The following is a 16,255-nucleotide window of genomic DNA, read 5'->3' on the forward strand; positions in this document are numbered from 1 at the left end:
TGCCTGAGGTGGGCCCTCCCCAAGGCTGCAAGCCACCCTGCTTCGTCAGGAGCTGGGGCAGGCGCGGGCGTGGGTGGAACGGGCCGAGGGGGCAGACCCTGACCAGTTATGAAAGGCTCTGGCTTCCCCGGCACGGAGTGGGTGTCGGAACTGGAGGGGCTCTCTGAGCTTCAAAGCCAACCCTCTTCAGGGTGACAGGGACTTGCCCAGGTCACCCAGCCCACCCGAGGCAGATGTGGGACCACAGCCCAGGTCTCCCACTCTGGCTCAGTGTCGTCCTCTCCTGCCCAGACCTCGCCGCCTTCTTTCTTGCATTCATCACACTGTGCACATCTGGCCCCTCACATCAGACCAACCTGGACAGATCACGGAAAGATCAGAAGACGTGTCATCGCTGACGTCCCCACACAGAGATTCTCCCGTAGAGTAGATGATAGTCGATTCCGAAAGCAAAGGCAGACCCCTTAGTTGCGGGGGGGGGGGCCTGGGACCAGACGTGGAAGCAAGCAGCCCAGGCTCCTGCGTGACTTGGTCACCCTGCGACTGAGGCTGTGTGCCGGGCCCCACGGCACACCCTTCCGTGTTGGTGTGGTTGGTGTACTGTCCCACTAGACATCCCAGCTGCTGGGAAGCCCGGTCACTGATGGCTCTCGCCTGTAACCTCTCTTTGGGACCTCCCTCAGCTGGAGACAGCTGCTTCACCCTCCCCAGCGTGGCCAGCATCCAATGACTCGTCCCTCCCCCAGCTGGAAACAACTCTGGAGTGTGTCCCCGCTGTAGCACTCATCACAGCCTGAGGCTTTATGCTGAGTGGCCGCCCAGTGTGTCCCTCTGCCCAGTGTTGCTTCCTTCCCTTCTCCAACATGAGCTGATCCCAAGAGCTCTCCCTCAAAAACTTCCTGCATGTCCATCTCCATCCATCCGAGTGTGCTTCTTGGGGACAGAATCCAAGGCATGTCTGTTATATCACTTACCATCACCATAATTCTCGTAAGTGGTAGTACTATACCAACAGTTTCTAGACCAAGAAGCTGAGGCACAGAGACATTCAGTGAATTGCCCAAGGTCACACAGCACATCCGGGATGTGAATTCAAGTCTGTCTGCCCCCAAATCCCACACTCTTCCCACCCACCTCAGCCAGTTCTCTTCACCACTTTGCCCTCTGTTTTAGGGGCAAGTTTGACCCCCAGGACATGGACAAGAACGTGATTGCCATTCAGACGGTGTCAGGGGTTCTGCAAGGCCCGTTTGACCTGGGCAATCAGCTGCTGGGACTGAAAGGTGTGATGGAGATGATGGTAGCGCTGTGTGGCTCGGAGCGCGAGGTAGACCAGCTGGTGGCCGTGGAGGCCCTCATCCACGCGTCCACCAAGCTCAGCCGTGCCACCTTCATCATCACCAACGGCGTGTCGCTGCTCAAGGAGATCTACAAGACCACCAAAAACGAGAAGATCAAGATCCGCACGCTGGTGGTGAGTGTCGGTCCCAGACACGGTGCCGGGCACCAGGGACACAAGGATGAATGAGGCATGGGCCCCACCTGCAAGAGGCCCACGCCGTAGGCGACACTCGGAGCCACCCTCAGGCCCCCGCAGAGCAAGGCAACAAGCAGGAGGCTCTGAGAACCTAGACTCAGAATGGCGGGCCCTGTTGCGTGACGCCGGGGACCTTTGCCTCCGTGCTTTTGAACAACGCTAACCCTGAGGAGCTTCTGTCCAACCAGTATTTTCAGGGCAAACTCTAAAAAGTCAGTTTGTGTCCTTAATCATTTTCTGGATGGCACAGGTAACCTGTTTCAGTGTTTCCGACTTCATTTTACGGAAAGTCTTTTCATGGGTCTTTTATTTTGCTTGTGAACAATTACAGTGACAATTTGAGCCACTGATGTGTTTTTCTGTTTATATCAATTTTTAAAGAACTAATTATAGCTTGTGCCATCATGAGTTTTCTCTTATGGAAGGCATGTTTTCCTAGCGAGAGTGCAATTTCTCCTGGGTAAAACTCTGCACCTCTGAATTCGCTACCCACAAGGCCTGCGTTCTGGGCCAGTTTTTGTGCGAGAATAACCTTCACGATTGGCGTTTCAGATAAGATGAGTATTGTCTTGTGCTTATGCTTCAAAACAGCAGACACAAAACATCAATGGGGTCCAAATGGCGGTGGAGAGGGGCAGGACGGAAAAGTCCAGCTTTGTGAGCATTTTCCCTCTCCTAGAAGCTGAGCTCAGGGAAGGCATCTTGGAAGAGGTGACACCCGAGCTGGGTTTTGTAGTAAGCGTAGAAGTTTATCCAGGCAAAGATAAAGGGGAAAAGTGTTCAGCCACAGGGACCTGTTTGAGCAAGGCCCTTTGTCGCCAAGTGCGTCTGATTCTACAAGCGTCTCCCTCCCCCCACAGGGACTCTGCAAGCTCGGCTCCGCAGGAGGCACGGACTACGGCCTCAGGCAGTTTGCCGAAGGGTCCACAGAGAAGTTGGCCAAACAGTGTCGCAAGTAAGGGGGTCCTACTTCCCCAGGCCCGCCACCTCCTCTCTGGGATGCTCTCTAGTGGACGCCACATTGTAAAAGCCCCCCACCTACTACCCCCTACCCTGAAACAGCTCCACTCTCTTGACCCGAGCCCCAGCACCCGTGCCCAGCGTGCTTCCTCCCCGATTTCCAGGTGGCTGTGCAATGCGTCCATAGATACCCGGACCCGGCGATGGGCAGTGGAGGGCCTGGCCTACCTCACGCTGGATGCCGACGTGAAAGACGACTTTGTCCAGGACATTCCTGCCCTGCAGGCCATGTTTGAGCTGGCCAAGGCAAGCGTGGCCCTGACCTCTGGCCTCAGGAAAGGTCTCCTGGGTTCAGGCTTACACAGTCCTCTGCTGAACCTGGGAAATGGGACTGTTGTGTCTTCACCCCAGCTCCGGCCCTCCTACCTGTGTAAAACAGATTGGTTATTTCCCCCTGTCTGGCCCTTGTTTTACCTGACCATAAAATGGGCTCATGACTCTTCCAGGCAGTGGGAAGATGAATAAGAGGATGGTATTTTTTCCCTGGGACCCTCAGGAAGTGAGGTCTTGAGGGACTGAGAGGCAGTGCCTAGCCCTTTCTGGGCCCCTTCCTCCTTCCCAGTGCCTCCCAGATTCCTTTCCTTCTCTGCTGGGCTAATGCCCTGGCTCTTTTCCACCACCAAAGGGAGGACGGGAGGGAGGGAGTTTCCACCAAGGCCAGACCAGACCTGCCCAGCCCCTACCCCACCCCCACCCCATTCCACAGCAAAGCACGTCGGACTGGGCTTTGGAAAGAGGCACAGAGTAAGCCGTGTACTCAGGGAGCCCCCCACCCATGCTCTCAGGGGTGCTGTTGCAGGTGTCGGAGAAACTTCTGCCCGTCCTGCACAAGCAGAGCCAGCTCCTTCTCCCTCCTCCCTCTTCTGCCACCCGCTCTTCTCCAGGCTGGGCTGCACCAACCACACTCCTCCCAAACCAACCCGCCGGCCCGGCCAGGGGGCCGTCTTGGAAGCAGAGATCCGTTCTAAAGTTTCCTTTCTGCCTATCTCCTCCTCTCCCCCCACCCCGTAACTCCAGACAGCGGACAAGACCATCCTGTACTCAGTGGCCACCACCCTGGTGAACTGCACCAACAGCTACGATGTCAAGGAGGTCGTCCCCGAGCTGGTGCAGCTCGCCAAGTTCTCCAAGCAGCACGTGCCCGAGGAGCACCCTAAGGTGGGCTAGGGATGACGCCGGAGGGGCCTGTGCCGCCAGGCTGCCAGAGAGGGGACTGGAAAGAGTGATGTCTGGGTGCTGTGTGTGCGTGTGTGTGTGGGGGGGGGGAGAACTGGGCATAGGACTCAGAGAAACTGAAGAGGATCATGGATAAACTTCCCCCACTAAGCGGCGCTCATTCCCCCCTTATTTTAATATTTTACGTGGGGTGGGGGGGGGTGAGGACCCAACCATTTGTAGTCTGAAAATCAAATGGAGCCATGATGAACGTTTATGTTGTTGGTTTCATGGACATCAGACAGTGTATTTCATGTTTCCAACGCTTACAGAAATTTTGTTTCCTGGGATATCTAGATTTGGGGATATGGGTGCTAAGTAGGAATAATGAGAGGGGGAGAGATGCCAGTCAGCAGTAGGCCACATGTCACAAATCCCCTTGGGGCCCTCCCCAGGGATTCCCTGGACTCAATGGTATGCTTTGTATGTGGTTTAAATATGAATGTATTTGCATTGCATTTCCAGCCTCTAAAGGATTTAGATTTTTCTAAATAGAGTAATAAAACCACACTGCAAAACAAACAAAAAGGCGGACAGCAGAGAAAAGAAAATGACCACTCACAATGACATCATCTCCCCTTGACCACTGTCAGCATTTTGGCATATTATATTACCTACCAGAGGCTGTTTTTCTCTATGCATCTTTTTTTCTTTTCATGGTTATAATCAGAATGTTATCATTTTGTGCCTAATTTGGGAAAAATACTTCAGGTGTTTTCCATATTCCTATGCCATTATTTTTTTTTAAGTTTTTGTTTAAATTCTAGTTAGCATACAGTGTAATATTAGTTTCAGGTGTAGAATTTAATGATTCAACACTTCCGTACAGCACTCAGTGCTCATTACAGCAAGTGCCCTCCTTAATCCCTGTCACCTCCTATGTCATTCTCTGAATCAGTTTTTAAAGCTGCATAGTGTTTCATGCAGGCAAAAGTAGATAGCATTTTCTGCTGCTGTAAAGTTCAAATCTGGTGTCTAGAGATGCCCACGACTGTCAGCCTCTTCCCAGCTACTTCGAGAATTATCTGTAAAGACTGTTCAACCCTGGGGCTGATTTTGGATTTCTAGCACAACCCAATCCATTGTTATGTCAACTTATCTGCTCCCTATCCCCTCTCCCTCCCACCTAAGTCCCCTGATATCCTCCCCCCACCAATGACACGCCAAACTTTTGCAAAAAAAGTCATATATGGATCATCTAGCCTTTTGGATGATCTCTTTAATTTCATTTCTCTGTGAATGAAGAATCTTTGGGATGATTTTCTTGCCACACCAGCTGCTCCGGCTCTGTGCTGGGAGTGGGGGAGAGGGGCAAGGAAGAGGAGAACATGCCAGACACCCCCTTGGCTATTGTTTGGGCAAAGGGAATCTGGAAGAGTATATGAGTTTCCAATTGCTGCGGTAACAAATTGCCGCAAACATAGAGGCTTAAAACAACACAAATTTATTATCTTCCAGTTCTAAACCTTCCAGTGCTGACCTATTTCCAGGTCAGAAATCTGAAATCAGTCCCACTGCGCCAAAGTCAAGGTGTCTGTAGGGCTGGTTCCTTCTGGAGGCCCTGAGAAGATAATGTGTTTCCTTGTCTCTTTCAGCTTCTAGAAGCCACCTTCCTTGGCTAGTGACCTTAAATCACTCCATCTTTTTGCTTCTGTTGTCACATCTTCTTCTATTAACTCTGACCCTCCTGCCTCCCTCTTACTGAGACCCTGGTGATTATATTGGGCCTACCCAGATAATCCAGGATTATCTCCTGTCTAAAGATCCTTGATTTGATCCTATCTGCAAAGTCCTTTTCTCGCTGTGTAAGGTAACAGTCACAGGTTCTGGGGATTAGGACGTTGACATCTTTGGGGGACATTATTCAGCCTGCCACTAGCCATCAGGAACCACCTTTAGTTCCCATACAGTTTGGCCTGGTGCCCAGGCTCCTTCCCCACTGCCCCCCTTTCATCTCCCCAGGACAAGAAGGACTTCATAGACATGCGTGTGAAGCGGCTTCTGAAGGCTGGGGTCACCTCCACGCTGGCCTGCATGGTGAAAGCCGACAGTGCCATCCTCACAGACCAGACCAAAGAGCTGCTGGCCAGGTGGGGCTGCAGCGGGCCAGGCCTGGGGTCTGAGAGGACTGGGGCCGGGAGGCTGGGTGGGGATAGAGATGTCAGGGAAGTAAATGAGCGAACGAGCCATTCGGGGGGCCTGGAGTGGAGACGGAAAGGGATCAACAACGAAAAGTGATACGGCGGGGCAGGTATCACAGTTGGACATTTGCATCGAGTGGAAAGAAGTCACTGTCCATCCTAGTTACCTGCTTCCCAGGCCCTGTGTGGCACCTGCTATCCCGCAGAAGAAAGGCACAGTTTCTGTGCAGTGAGACGAGGAGGGAGACAGGCTCACAGTTATGATACAGTGGGGGAAACACAGAGGGTTGGTTGGAGCACAAGCAGGCACCCACCAGCCAGATTGGAGGTAGGTGGGAGGGCAAGCCAGGAAGGCCTCCTGGAGGATGTGACAATTCAGTGGAACCATGAAGGGAGACATGGAGCCATACAAATGCCAGGGAGGAAGGGTTCCGGGCAGAAGGGACAGGATCTATAGACACTGAGGACAGAGGGAGAAGGAGTGAATGACATGGGGTTCTCCTGCAATATGTCTGAAATGTGGGGTACACAGGAGAGAGCGGTGCTAGTAAGACCAGAGAGGGGGACGAGGGCCAGATCACAGAGGTCCTGGGGTGCATCTGTGGTGATGATTTTCTCCTGGTTGATGGGCAGCAATGAGCCATTTGTTGCCTCTCCAGATAGGGAGGGGGTGGCTCTTTGCAGCCTCACTTGGCTTCACTTTCTCCCCAGCTCCTTATATCTATGGCAGGATCTGGCCAGGGTGGCTCATGCCAGGGAAGGTGCAGCACTTTCCAGGGCTTCACCGGGTCTGACTGGCTGGCCTGCTGATGCCTGGGAAGGGTGTACATTACGTGTCCTTCATCCTCGCCCTACAGGGTATTCCTGGCGCTCTGCGATAATCCCAAAGACCGAGGAACCATTGTGGCTCAAGGTGGTGGCAAGGTGATTGGTGGGATAGGGTTTGCCATCCTACAAGGTGATCCACTGGGGAGGAGCACGTGTGTGTGTGTGTGTGTGTGTGTGTGTGTGTGTGTGTGTATACGTGCGCATGTGCTCTTTGCCTGGCCCGAGAATAATGTACCCCATGCCCCAACCCAGCCTCCTGGAATACTGTCGTTCAGGTATCTGTCCTGTCTGTGCTCATGGCCCCAAACTGACTTCTGCCTGATTTCATGGTGTGGAATCCCATTTATCCTCCTTGCTGTTGGAAGGAAGCATGGCACGGGTGCACAGGCCGTGGACTTCTCTGTAGATTTGTCTTTGAGTCTTTCCTTTTCCCCCTTTTAGCTGCATAACTTTGGGCAAATTACTCAATCTCCCCGAACCAGTTTCCCATGGTAGAAAAATTGCACAATCACTCTGCAGGATGTCACAAGGATTACAGAAAACTACACTTGAAGTTTTGGCTCCTAGTCACTGCTCAGGAGGTGGCTGCTGGGATGATCAAGTCTGACTGAAGTCAGGGAGTAAAAAGTCAGTGTGTTGATCCATTTATTTGTCCAAGAGACAGCAGTGTGGATGGGTGGGGGAGCATGTAGGTGGAGAGAGAGGACATCCAAGTGTGCCGGGCAGCAGGGGAGTGACCCTGTGACGCTGGATGTAATCGTTTTCTGTGATGCTCAAGGCTTGCTTACACTGCAGAAGCAGACAGCGGCTGGAGAGGCAGGATGGGAAGAGAGGCTTCTGGAGGTCTGTGACGGAGGAGTGACTGTGCCTTCTCTTGCAGGCGCTGATTCCCCTGGCCTTGGAGGGCACAGACGTGGGCAAGGTGAAGGCAGCCCACGCTCTGGCAAAGATCGCTGCCGTCTCTAACCCGGACATCGCCTTCCCGGGGGAACGGGTGGGTACTGGTGCCGGGGTGGGTGGGATGGGGCAATGGGAGGAGTCTCCTCTCTTCCTAGGGGCCTTTCTCCTTGTCGCCCTACCCCCAGCTTGGGAGGGGGCATGGTGCCATCACAGAGACTGCCATGAATTGGAGGTGCCTGGACTCCAGGCTTGGCTCTGCCTCTGACTGAACAGGACTGTCCTCTTAGAAACTGAGGTTACCTCGTCTGCAAAGTAAGGGAAAAAGTCCTGCCTCTCAGGGTCATCGTGAAAGCTGCAAAGACAGTGGGTGGGCAAGCATTTTGGGAATTCTAAAGCTGGGCACCTATAAATGGTAGGGTCTGGGGCACATGGTCTCTGCCTGACCCGTTCCGTGACCCTTCCACACAGGTTTATGAGGTGGTACGGCCCCTCGTGAGCCTCCTGGACACACAGAGGGACGGGCTCCAGAACTACGAGGCTCTCCTGGGCCTCACCAATCTGTCTGGGCGGAGTGACAAACTCCGGTGAGTGGGGTGGGGAGGGACGAGCCCCAGAAAGGGTTTGGTGGAAGTTTCACGTATAGCGTGTGTGCTTTCCTCTGAGGACAGGATCAAAGGCGGTGGGTAGACACCTGCAGTGGGAGGGATTTGAGTTAGCACGTACTGAACGTATGAAGGCAAAGGAGATTATAAAGACACTTCTTTCTGACTAAAGTAATAAAAAAGATACCCAGCTGGATGGGTGGGGATTCCTTCTTGGGAGCCAGGGGATGGGGGAGAGAATTGCGTTGCGATTCTTTCAGCTGCAAGGGGCGGAAAACTCAACTGTAACTGGTTTAAGCATAGAGGGAATTCAATGTCTCATGTAAGTAAGAGTCTGGGGCGACCAGATGCAGGTGCAGCTTGATGCAGGCGTTACAAAGCTTTCCCACTTTCGTACTTTCTTTTTTTCTCTACTTTCCCTACTACTCCCCACTCTCCTACTTCCGTCCACTCCTCCTGCCTGTGTTATCTTAATTCTCAAATGGGCTCTTCCCCTCTGTCACGATCACAAGGGTCGCTCCAGACCTCACAACTTCTTGGCTTCATGTCCAGTGGGAGAGAGAGAAAGAATTTCTTTTCTGCAGCAATAATACAGAAGAATCTCCAGCCTAGCAACACGTTCATCACAGACCCCATGGCTATGGCCAGAATGCTATGCTGTCATTTAGTTTATGCCCATTGGTGCCCTTCCTGGAGCTGGGGGCAGGGGAGGGATCGATGTCATCCAAACCATGCTGGCTGAGGACGTGGGAGGGAACCATCAGCAGGGCGGACTGGCCCTTGGGTGGCCAAAAACTCCAAATCATCACTGCAGACGACTCAGTGGCCTTCCTTCCCCACCTCTCACACCTTAGGCAGAAGATCTTTAAGGAGAGGGCCTTGCCCGACATTGAGAACTACATGTTTGAGAATCATGACCAGCTACGGCAGGCGGCCACTGAATGCATGTGCAATATGGTGGTGAACAAGGAGGTGAGGCGGGCTCGGGATGGGGGCGGGCTCGGGATGGGGGGGCAGGCTCAGGAGTGGGGTGGGGACTGATCTTGGCATGGAGAGTCAAGCCACATGGCAGGGCCTGGCATGAGATTGGGGGTTACAGTGGTGTTAAGGTAGCATTTTGCCAAATCTTAAAAAAAAAAGGGGGGGGGGCGTCTGGGTGACTCAGTCGTTAAGCGTCTGCCTTTTGCTTAGGGCGTGATCCCAGCGTTCTGGGATCGAGCCCCGTATCGGGCTCCTCCGCTGGGAGCCTGCTTCTCCCTGCTTGTGTTCCCTCTCTCGCTGGCCGTCTCTCTCTCCATCAAATCAATCAATCAATCTTTAAAAAAAAAAGGTAGCATTTTGCTAGAGAACCCAGGAATCCCTGTATCTCTTCTGGCTTGCAGCCCCCTTCCTTGTAGGGACCCTGAGAGGAACGCATGCACCAAGGAGACAAAGGAAAACACACAAAATAGTATTGTCCCTAGCTGGGGGTTTGACCCCTAGCTTGAGCTGGGTGAGGTGAAAGGTACCATTTCCCTAAGTTATTTATGTCTGAGTAATCTCATAGCAGAGAAGGATATAAGACCAGGGCTTCTCAGAGGCCAGAGGAGTCTAGACTACCTATATTTATCGAAGCTCCCCATTTATAAAAAATGTGGAAAAGCAAACACAGATACAAACAATTTTAGAATATTTTAAATGTTAACATTTAATGAACTATTGCTGTTTCCATGGAAACTGCAATGCAGTATAACTGTGTTCTTCACAGAGTAATTATAGGATTTATAAAAATAAAATGAATTCAGAACATACCAATGACCTCATGGTCCAGTAATGGGGAGAAATTATAACCATATGGTGAATGAATACCTTCTTCTTTCCATCCTGCCAGAGTGCTGCTATGCCTGTGGGCATAACCTCATCAGAGGTAACAATAGGGCCTCATCTGAGGCCCTTCACGAACATGAGGGCCAGGCTAAATGGCCCTTCTGGGCCTTCATATAGGGCTTAGTTGGAGACCCACTCTTTTTTCTCTCAATTCTTACCTCAAGGTCTTGGATCTTCCCACTAGTAGAGGATAAAAATCCAACCCATGAAAGCCTGTTGAAGTAAAATAATCAAATCAAACCAAATCAAATCAATCAATCAATCTAAACAGGATCCACTGGGGAGCTGGCCTGAGGCTGGCCTGGGGGGCTGGCAGCCTCACGGGAGAAGAGAGTATATCCAAAGAAAGAGGAGGGGAGGGGTGATGGGAAGGGGGAGCAGGCTTCCCCTGGGAATAGCAGCGGTTACGACGACCCACGTCAAAATAAACAGTGGTCCCGACCGGATAGAAATTCATTTCCCATTCACACCACTTCTTGCTCACATTTGGATCCAGTGGCTTTCTTCTAAGCAGTGACTAGGATCCGGATGTCTTTGACTATCAAGAACTATCTCCCCACTCCACCCCCACTGTAAAAAAGAACTGTCTCCCTCTCTGCCACTCTGGGAGTGGTCTTCATTTGAATGGGGAGAGAGACCACAGGAAAAGCCCCTATAGTTTTCCGCCATGGTGGCTTAGAAGTGACACCTCTCACTTCCTCTCACGTTCCATGATGAGAACTAGTTTATGGCCACATCTACATGCGAGAGTTGGGGAATGTAGTCCTTTGGGGGTATCTGCTTCCCAGTCACCAGGACCCTGAGATCATGACCTGAGCCAAAGGCAGACGCTTACCCATCTGAGCCACCTAGGCACCCCAACTTTTGACCCTTTTAAAGCTCCACTTCTAGGAAAGCCGACCCAACAAAATGCCCTTAAATTTGACCAGCGAGAATTTACTGTAGAGCAGGTGGAGGTGGGGATCAATGAGCTCTGAGACATGTCAGGGCCCTGGGCCCTAGGAGGCTCTTCTCCTGGTTTTGGGGTCCTTGGGAAGTTCATCCCTTTCCTGTTGAATGGTACAGCAGCTCTCGCTTTATTCCTTGCTCTTGCCCAACCCCTGTGCTTTCAGAGACTGCAAAGTCATTTTATGGCAGACCCTGGAGGCCCATCTGCTGTGGAAGAAAAATATCAGCCTTCCCCAAAAGGAAGTGAAACATGCCTCTTTGGGCAACATCTACCATTCAGGCTCATGTGCCTGCCCTTTCCCCTGATGTAGGTAGCTGAACGCAAACAGGGGTGGTGGCACATGCTGTATGGAGAATCCCTGACTCTCTTTAACTTTGTAGCTGGAGGAGTTTATAGCCCCTTTATCCAGCTAATCAGAGGAGACTTCCTGGGGGAGGTGGCATGGACGAGCTGCTCAAAGGAAAGCTTCGAAGAATCTTGGGTCAGAGAACATGGCTTCAGATGCCTCTTTTCCTCTCCAGGCTGGCAGGTGGGGGCATTTTTCTCTGAGTCACATACCCGCCTCCTTCCCATAGGTACAGGAGAGGTTCCTGGCTGATGGGAATGACCGGCTGAAGCTGGTGGTGCTGCTCTGCGGGGAGGACGATGACAAGGTGCAGAATGCAGCCGCAGGGGCGCTGGCCATGCTGACGGCAGCACATAAGAAACTGTGCCTCAAGATGACCCAAGTGGTGAGAGCGGGTCCTGGGGGCAGGAAGGGGACTGCCTTGTGTGATCCTCCATGGGGAGGCCAGCCTCTGTGCTAACACTTCCCGGGTGCCTGGGTATCTGTTCCTCCCACCTTAAAGGGGGATCTACACCGTGTGGCCCCTTTCATCTGTTGTGGGGACTCCCCACATGAATTAACTTGGGTCCCTCCCACTGTAGTTTCACCCAGTGAGTCCGGTGGGGCTTAGTACTTCAGGATGATAACAAGGAGGACCGTAACCCTAGCTACTGCTGTGGAGCCCCTGACCTCCCTGAGAGGAGCACGGACTTGGTGGGGTACCGTAGGGAGCTTGTGGTTTGGCAGGAGATGGCAGATTCTCTTACGTGAACATGATGACCAGATCCTTGGGTGGGGCTGTGGCCGTCTAGGCAAAGCGGTATATACACAATCACAAGCACGGTGGTGCAAAGTGAAAATGTCTTCATTTCCCCGAACTGAGCCTCGTTTGCGGGCATCATCTCCACTGAAGGCAAAACATGTAAGCACCTCAATTTGAATGTACTCAAGTCTGCTTTCAAGACAGGCTCTTATTTATTTATTTATTTATTTATTTTTTAAAGATTTTATTTATTTATTTGACAGAGATAGAGACAGCCAGCGAGAGAGGGAACACAAGCAGGGGGAGTGGGAGAGGAAGAAGCAGGCTCATAGTGGAGGAGCCTGATGTGGGGCTCGATCCCATAACGCCAGGATCACGCCCTGAGCCGAAGGCAGATGCCCAACCGCTGTGCCACCCAGCCTCCCCCTTATTTATTTTTTTAAAGGATTTNGGGCTCGATCCCATAACGCCAGGATCACGCCCTGAGCCGAAGGCAGATGCCCAACCGCTGTGCCACCCAGGCTCCCCCTTATTTATTTTTTTAAAGGATTTATTTATTTATTTATTTATTTATTTATTTATTTATTTATTTTAGAGGGCGAGCACATGTGGCAGGGAGGGAGAGGGAAAGAGAGAACCTCAAGCAGACTCCCCACTGAGCAGGGAGCCCAAGGCGTGGCTGGATCTCACGACCCTGAGATCATGATCTGAGTTGAAATCAAGAGTCGGATGTTTAACCCACTGAGCCATGCAGATGCCCCTGGCAGGATCTTTTAGATAGTCAGTTTAAGGGTGTGTGTGTGTGTGTGTCTGTGTTTGCACGCACGCCTTCTCTGAGTTGCACGGGTGCTTGTGCCATCTGGCAGCAGAGAAGCGTCTCTCTGCTGGACTAGCTCTTCCTGGTTGATCCTTGGGTTTTAGCATTTCCCCCTAAGGCAAGTTTCTCAAAACTGTAAGGTGTGTGAGTCACCCGGTGGGCTGGCTAAAATCCTTCCCCTAGGTAGTCTGAATCAGTAGACTAGGTGGGGTGCTTCCAGCCTGGAGGCCACACTTTGAACCCCGCCCCCCTACAGTGGCCTCTGCTGAAGTAACTGGTCACACAACTTCTGTCAACAGACTCCCACAGGGCGCTCTGTGACTCGCCCGCTTCCTGGGCTTTAGGCGCTGCTCTAAATGTTTATATTTATTAAGTTCTTCCATCCTCCCAACAACCCTGGGTGGTGAGTGTGGTTATTATTATCCCTATTTACCAGAGAGGAAAACTGAGTGCAGAAAAAGTAACTAGCTCAAAGCCACACCACCAGGTAGTTGGGAAGGGATTGGAATCCTTCAGGATTGCTGACCCTCTCCTGGCCACGTCTTCCTTCTTCCTAAGGGGCTCTGAAGTTTTGGTTACGTTTCTGTGCCTGGGAGCAACGGCACAGGACCTTTTATATTACCCATCAGCATTAAACCTTCCCCTGAACCCGACCATAGCTAGGTGAATTTTCATTTCCCTTTCTTGTGTTAGGAGACTCGGTACAGAGTTGACAAAATCTGCTTAGAAGCCAAAAAGCCAATAATTTGTCTTTTCTTCCCCTCTGCGCCTGTCTCCCCACCTAAGAGTGGTGCATGTAGGAAGCTGTTCCCGTTGACAAATGGAGGGTGAGGCAACAGGTACAAGGAAGCAAAGGGGAAATCCTTGGATTTGTGGCTAAAATCATCATCTCTGTCCACTTCTCTTTATTGAGCTCTTACTATGCTCCAGCCCCTGTGCTAAGCTCTGTCCATCCGCCATATCACTAAATCATCACAATGTGAACAAGTAGGTATACCAGATGACGGAGGGGCTCCTGGGACTTAGGTTAAAATAATTACCTAAGGTCATATTTGGTAAGTGGCTAAGCTGGGACCTGAACACTGGTCTCTCTGACTCCAAAACCCATACCAATAACTATTCTACTCTGCTGCTCACGTGTGTCTGTTGAACGTTGTAAAAGTCAAACCTCCTGGTTCTATTCTTAGCTCCAACTCTGTCTGTTGGGGTAATCAGATGGTCTTGAGTCCTGTCTTCCCCATGCAACTACAGGTGGGCTTCTTCACAACTGGGAATGGAGAAGAGGGATGGAGGAGGAATGGGGAGAGACTGCACTCCAGTGCTAATTCCAGCTGAAGTCAGGAGTGGTGGAGCGCAAGCCCAGGGCATGCCTGGACCTCATGTCTCTAAGAGCACTCGGGTTGGCGGAAGCAAGCATTGCCCATGTGCCCAGGGTTAGAATCCTCCTTTCTGAACACCCTCCATCCCCATTCTAATCAGGCATGCAGTGGGCCTGTACCTTTGCTTCTCCAGATGCTTAAAAAATAAATGGACGCGTGGGTGTTTATTCTCTACTATTTTCACGTGTGTGATCATAGCTGAGTTACTACCCTTTCCTTGACCTCAGTTCCTCCACTTATAAAATGAAAGGGATTGGATTATGTCAAGTTCCTTCTAGTTTTCAGATTCCCACCCTGGCTCCGGTAAGGAGGTGGGCATCTGCCAGCTAGTCCCAATGGGCTCAGGTAGGCGTATGCTGAGTCCCATACACATAACCAGATATGTGCCTGCCTTCTGTTTATCTTGTCCCAAATGTCCAATCTCTGTCCCTCCACTGATTTCTCTAATCCTTCTTTATCCACCTCTCCCCTCCAGACAACCCAGTGGTTGGAGATCCTCCAGCGGCTTTGCCTGCATGACCGGCTGTCAGTCCAGCACCGTGGCCTGGTCATTGCCTACAATCTGCTGGCAGCCGACGCAGAGCTGGCCAAGAAGCTGGTGGAGAGTGAGCTGCTGGAGATCCTGACTGTCGTGGGCAAACAAGAGCCAGATGAGAAGAAGGCGGCAGTGGTTCAGACAGCCCGGGAATGTCTCATCAAGTGCATGGATTATGGCTTCATTAAACCAGTGTCTTAGACAGGGGCCCAGAGATGCTGGGGCTGGTCCTGTACTATGAAGAGTCCTAAGCTGGGAACTCTAGGGGTGTCAGTTCAGCTAGGGATCTTAGCAGTGACAATGAAGTCTCCATATAAAAGAAAGACTCGAATGTTCCCTGAGTTGTCAACCTTCCCCTTTGCCCTAGGAAAGTTTGGATGTTCGATTGGCTCTCTCGCTCTCTCCTTACATCTGTCATGTTCCAGAATTCTCTCACTCTCTCCTTACATCTGTCATGTTCCAGAATTCCTAGAATAATTTTCATCTGTGATTTGGAAGACAGGTTGGATAATTCTTTCTGTACCCATTCCGAAGGCCAGGATAATGGGCTGAATTCTTTGTATTTTGGAAAATGGATTGTGAGGTAAGGTAGGACCTAACAGGTGTGTGAATAGCAAGGTTAGTGCTATCATATCTGGATGTTGAGCTGTGCTGGTTTTCATAGGGCGAGAACACTTTTCGTGATTGTTCCCTAAATGGAAGTAACCTCAATGTCCATAGACAGTGGATACATTGGCATTAATGAAATTGCAGTTCCCCCCAAGGAACAGTGGCCATCTGGCCTCGGTGTGTTTAGGGACCGTAAGGCTTCTGGGCAGGAAAGCGGGCGATGGTGAAATGAAGACACTTTCGTACACGAGGTTGCAAGGCAAATTGGCAGGAGGGTGCTGGTGAGAGCAGCAGTTGAAGCCAGGGTTGGACTAAACCGCTGGGGAGCCCCCACCATCTGTGTGGTCCGCAGGAGGCACGAGGTCAATCAGCTCTGCTCCCAGGCCCTTTCTCTGTTGCCTTCTTGGGCCTGTTGGAGTCCCGGCAGGGTGCCTGGCTCCGAGCCTGGCACCACTAGAGTGTCCAGGAAATACTTGCTTATTTTTGTTTTCCCTGAATCCCAACACCAGGGCCTTTCACCATCTATCTCGGAATCCCAGCTCCCTGGAATGGCTAGGAAACTCTGCCTTTGACACACCTGCTTTAAGAATTTCAGCAATAACGGGCCCCTGGGTGGCTCCGTAGGCTAAGCAGCTGCGTTTGGCTCAGGTCATGATCTCAGGGTCGTGGGATCGAGCCCCGCATCCGGCTCCTTGCTCAGCCAGGAGCTTGCTTCTCCCTCTGCCTGCTGCTCCCCCTGCTTGTTCTCTCTCTCTCTCACTGTCGCTCT

At 51.7% G+C, this 16,255-nt stretch overlaps 1 protein-coding gene across 1 annotated transcript in view; it reads left to right on the top strand.

The window, feature by feature from the left end:
* UNC45B (unc-45 myosin chaperone B) overlaps positions 1–15,953 on the top strand; it is a 31,258-nt gene extending 15,305 nt beyond the window's left edge. Inside the window, exons 10-20 of the mRNA XM_019804187.2 lie at positions 1,174–1,474; positions 2,398–2,492; positions 2,662–2,803; positions 3,575–3,715; positions 5,735–5,862; positions 6,771–6,837; positions 7,622–7,735; positions 8,110–8,225; positions 9,098–9,215; positions 11,634–11,789; positions 14,818–15,953. Of these exons, the coding sequence (XP_019659746.1) occupies positions 1,174–1,474; positions 2,398–2,492; positions 2,662–2,803; positions 3,575–3,715; positions 5,735–5,862; positions 6,771–6,837; positions 7,622–7,735; positions 8,110–8,225; positions 9,098–9,215; positions 11,634–11,789; positions 14,818–15,078 (1,639 nt within the window). The 3' untranslated portion in view covers positions 15,079–15,953. The remainder of the gene's footprint in view (positions 1–1,173; positions 1,475–2,397; positions 2,493–2,661; positions 2,804–3,574; positions 3,716–5,734; positions 5,863–6,770; positions 6,838–7,621; positions 7,736–8,109; positions 8,226–9,097; positions 9,216–11,633; positions 11,790–14,817) is intronic.
* The last annotated feature ends 302 nt before the right edge of the window (positions 15,954–16,255 follow it).

This window comes from Ailuropoda melanoleuca, chromosome 13 (assembly GCF_002007445.2).
Source record: "Ailuropoda melanoleuca isolate Jingjing chromosome 13, ASM200744v2, whole genome shotgun sequence".
Lineage (NCBI taxonomy): Eukaryota > Metazoa > Chordata > Mammalia > Carnivora > Ursidae > Ailuropoda > Ailuropoda melanoleuca.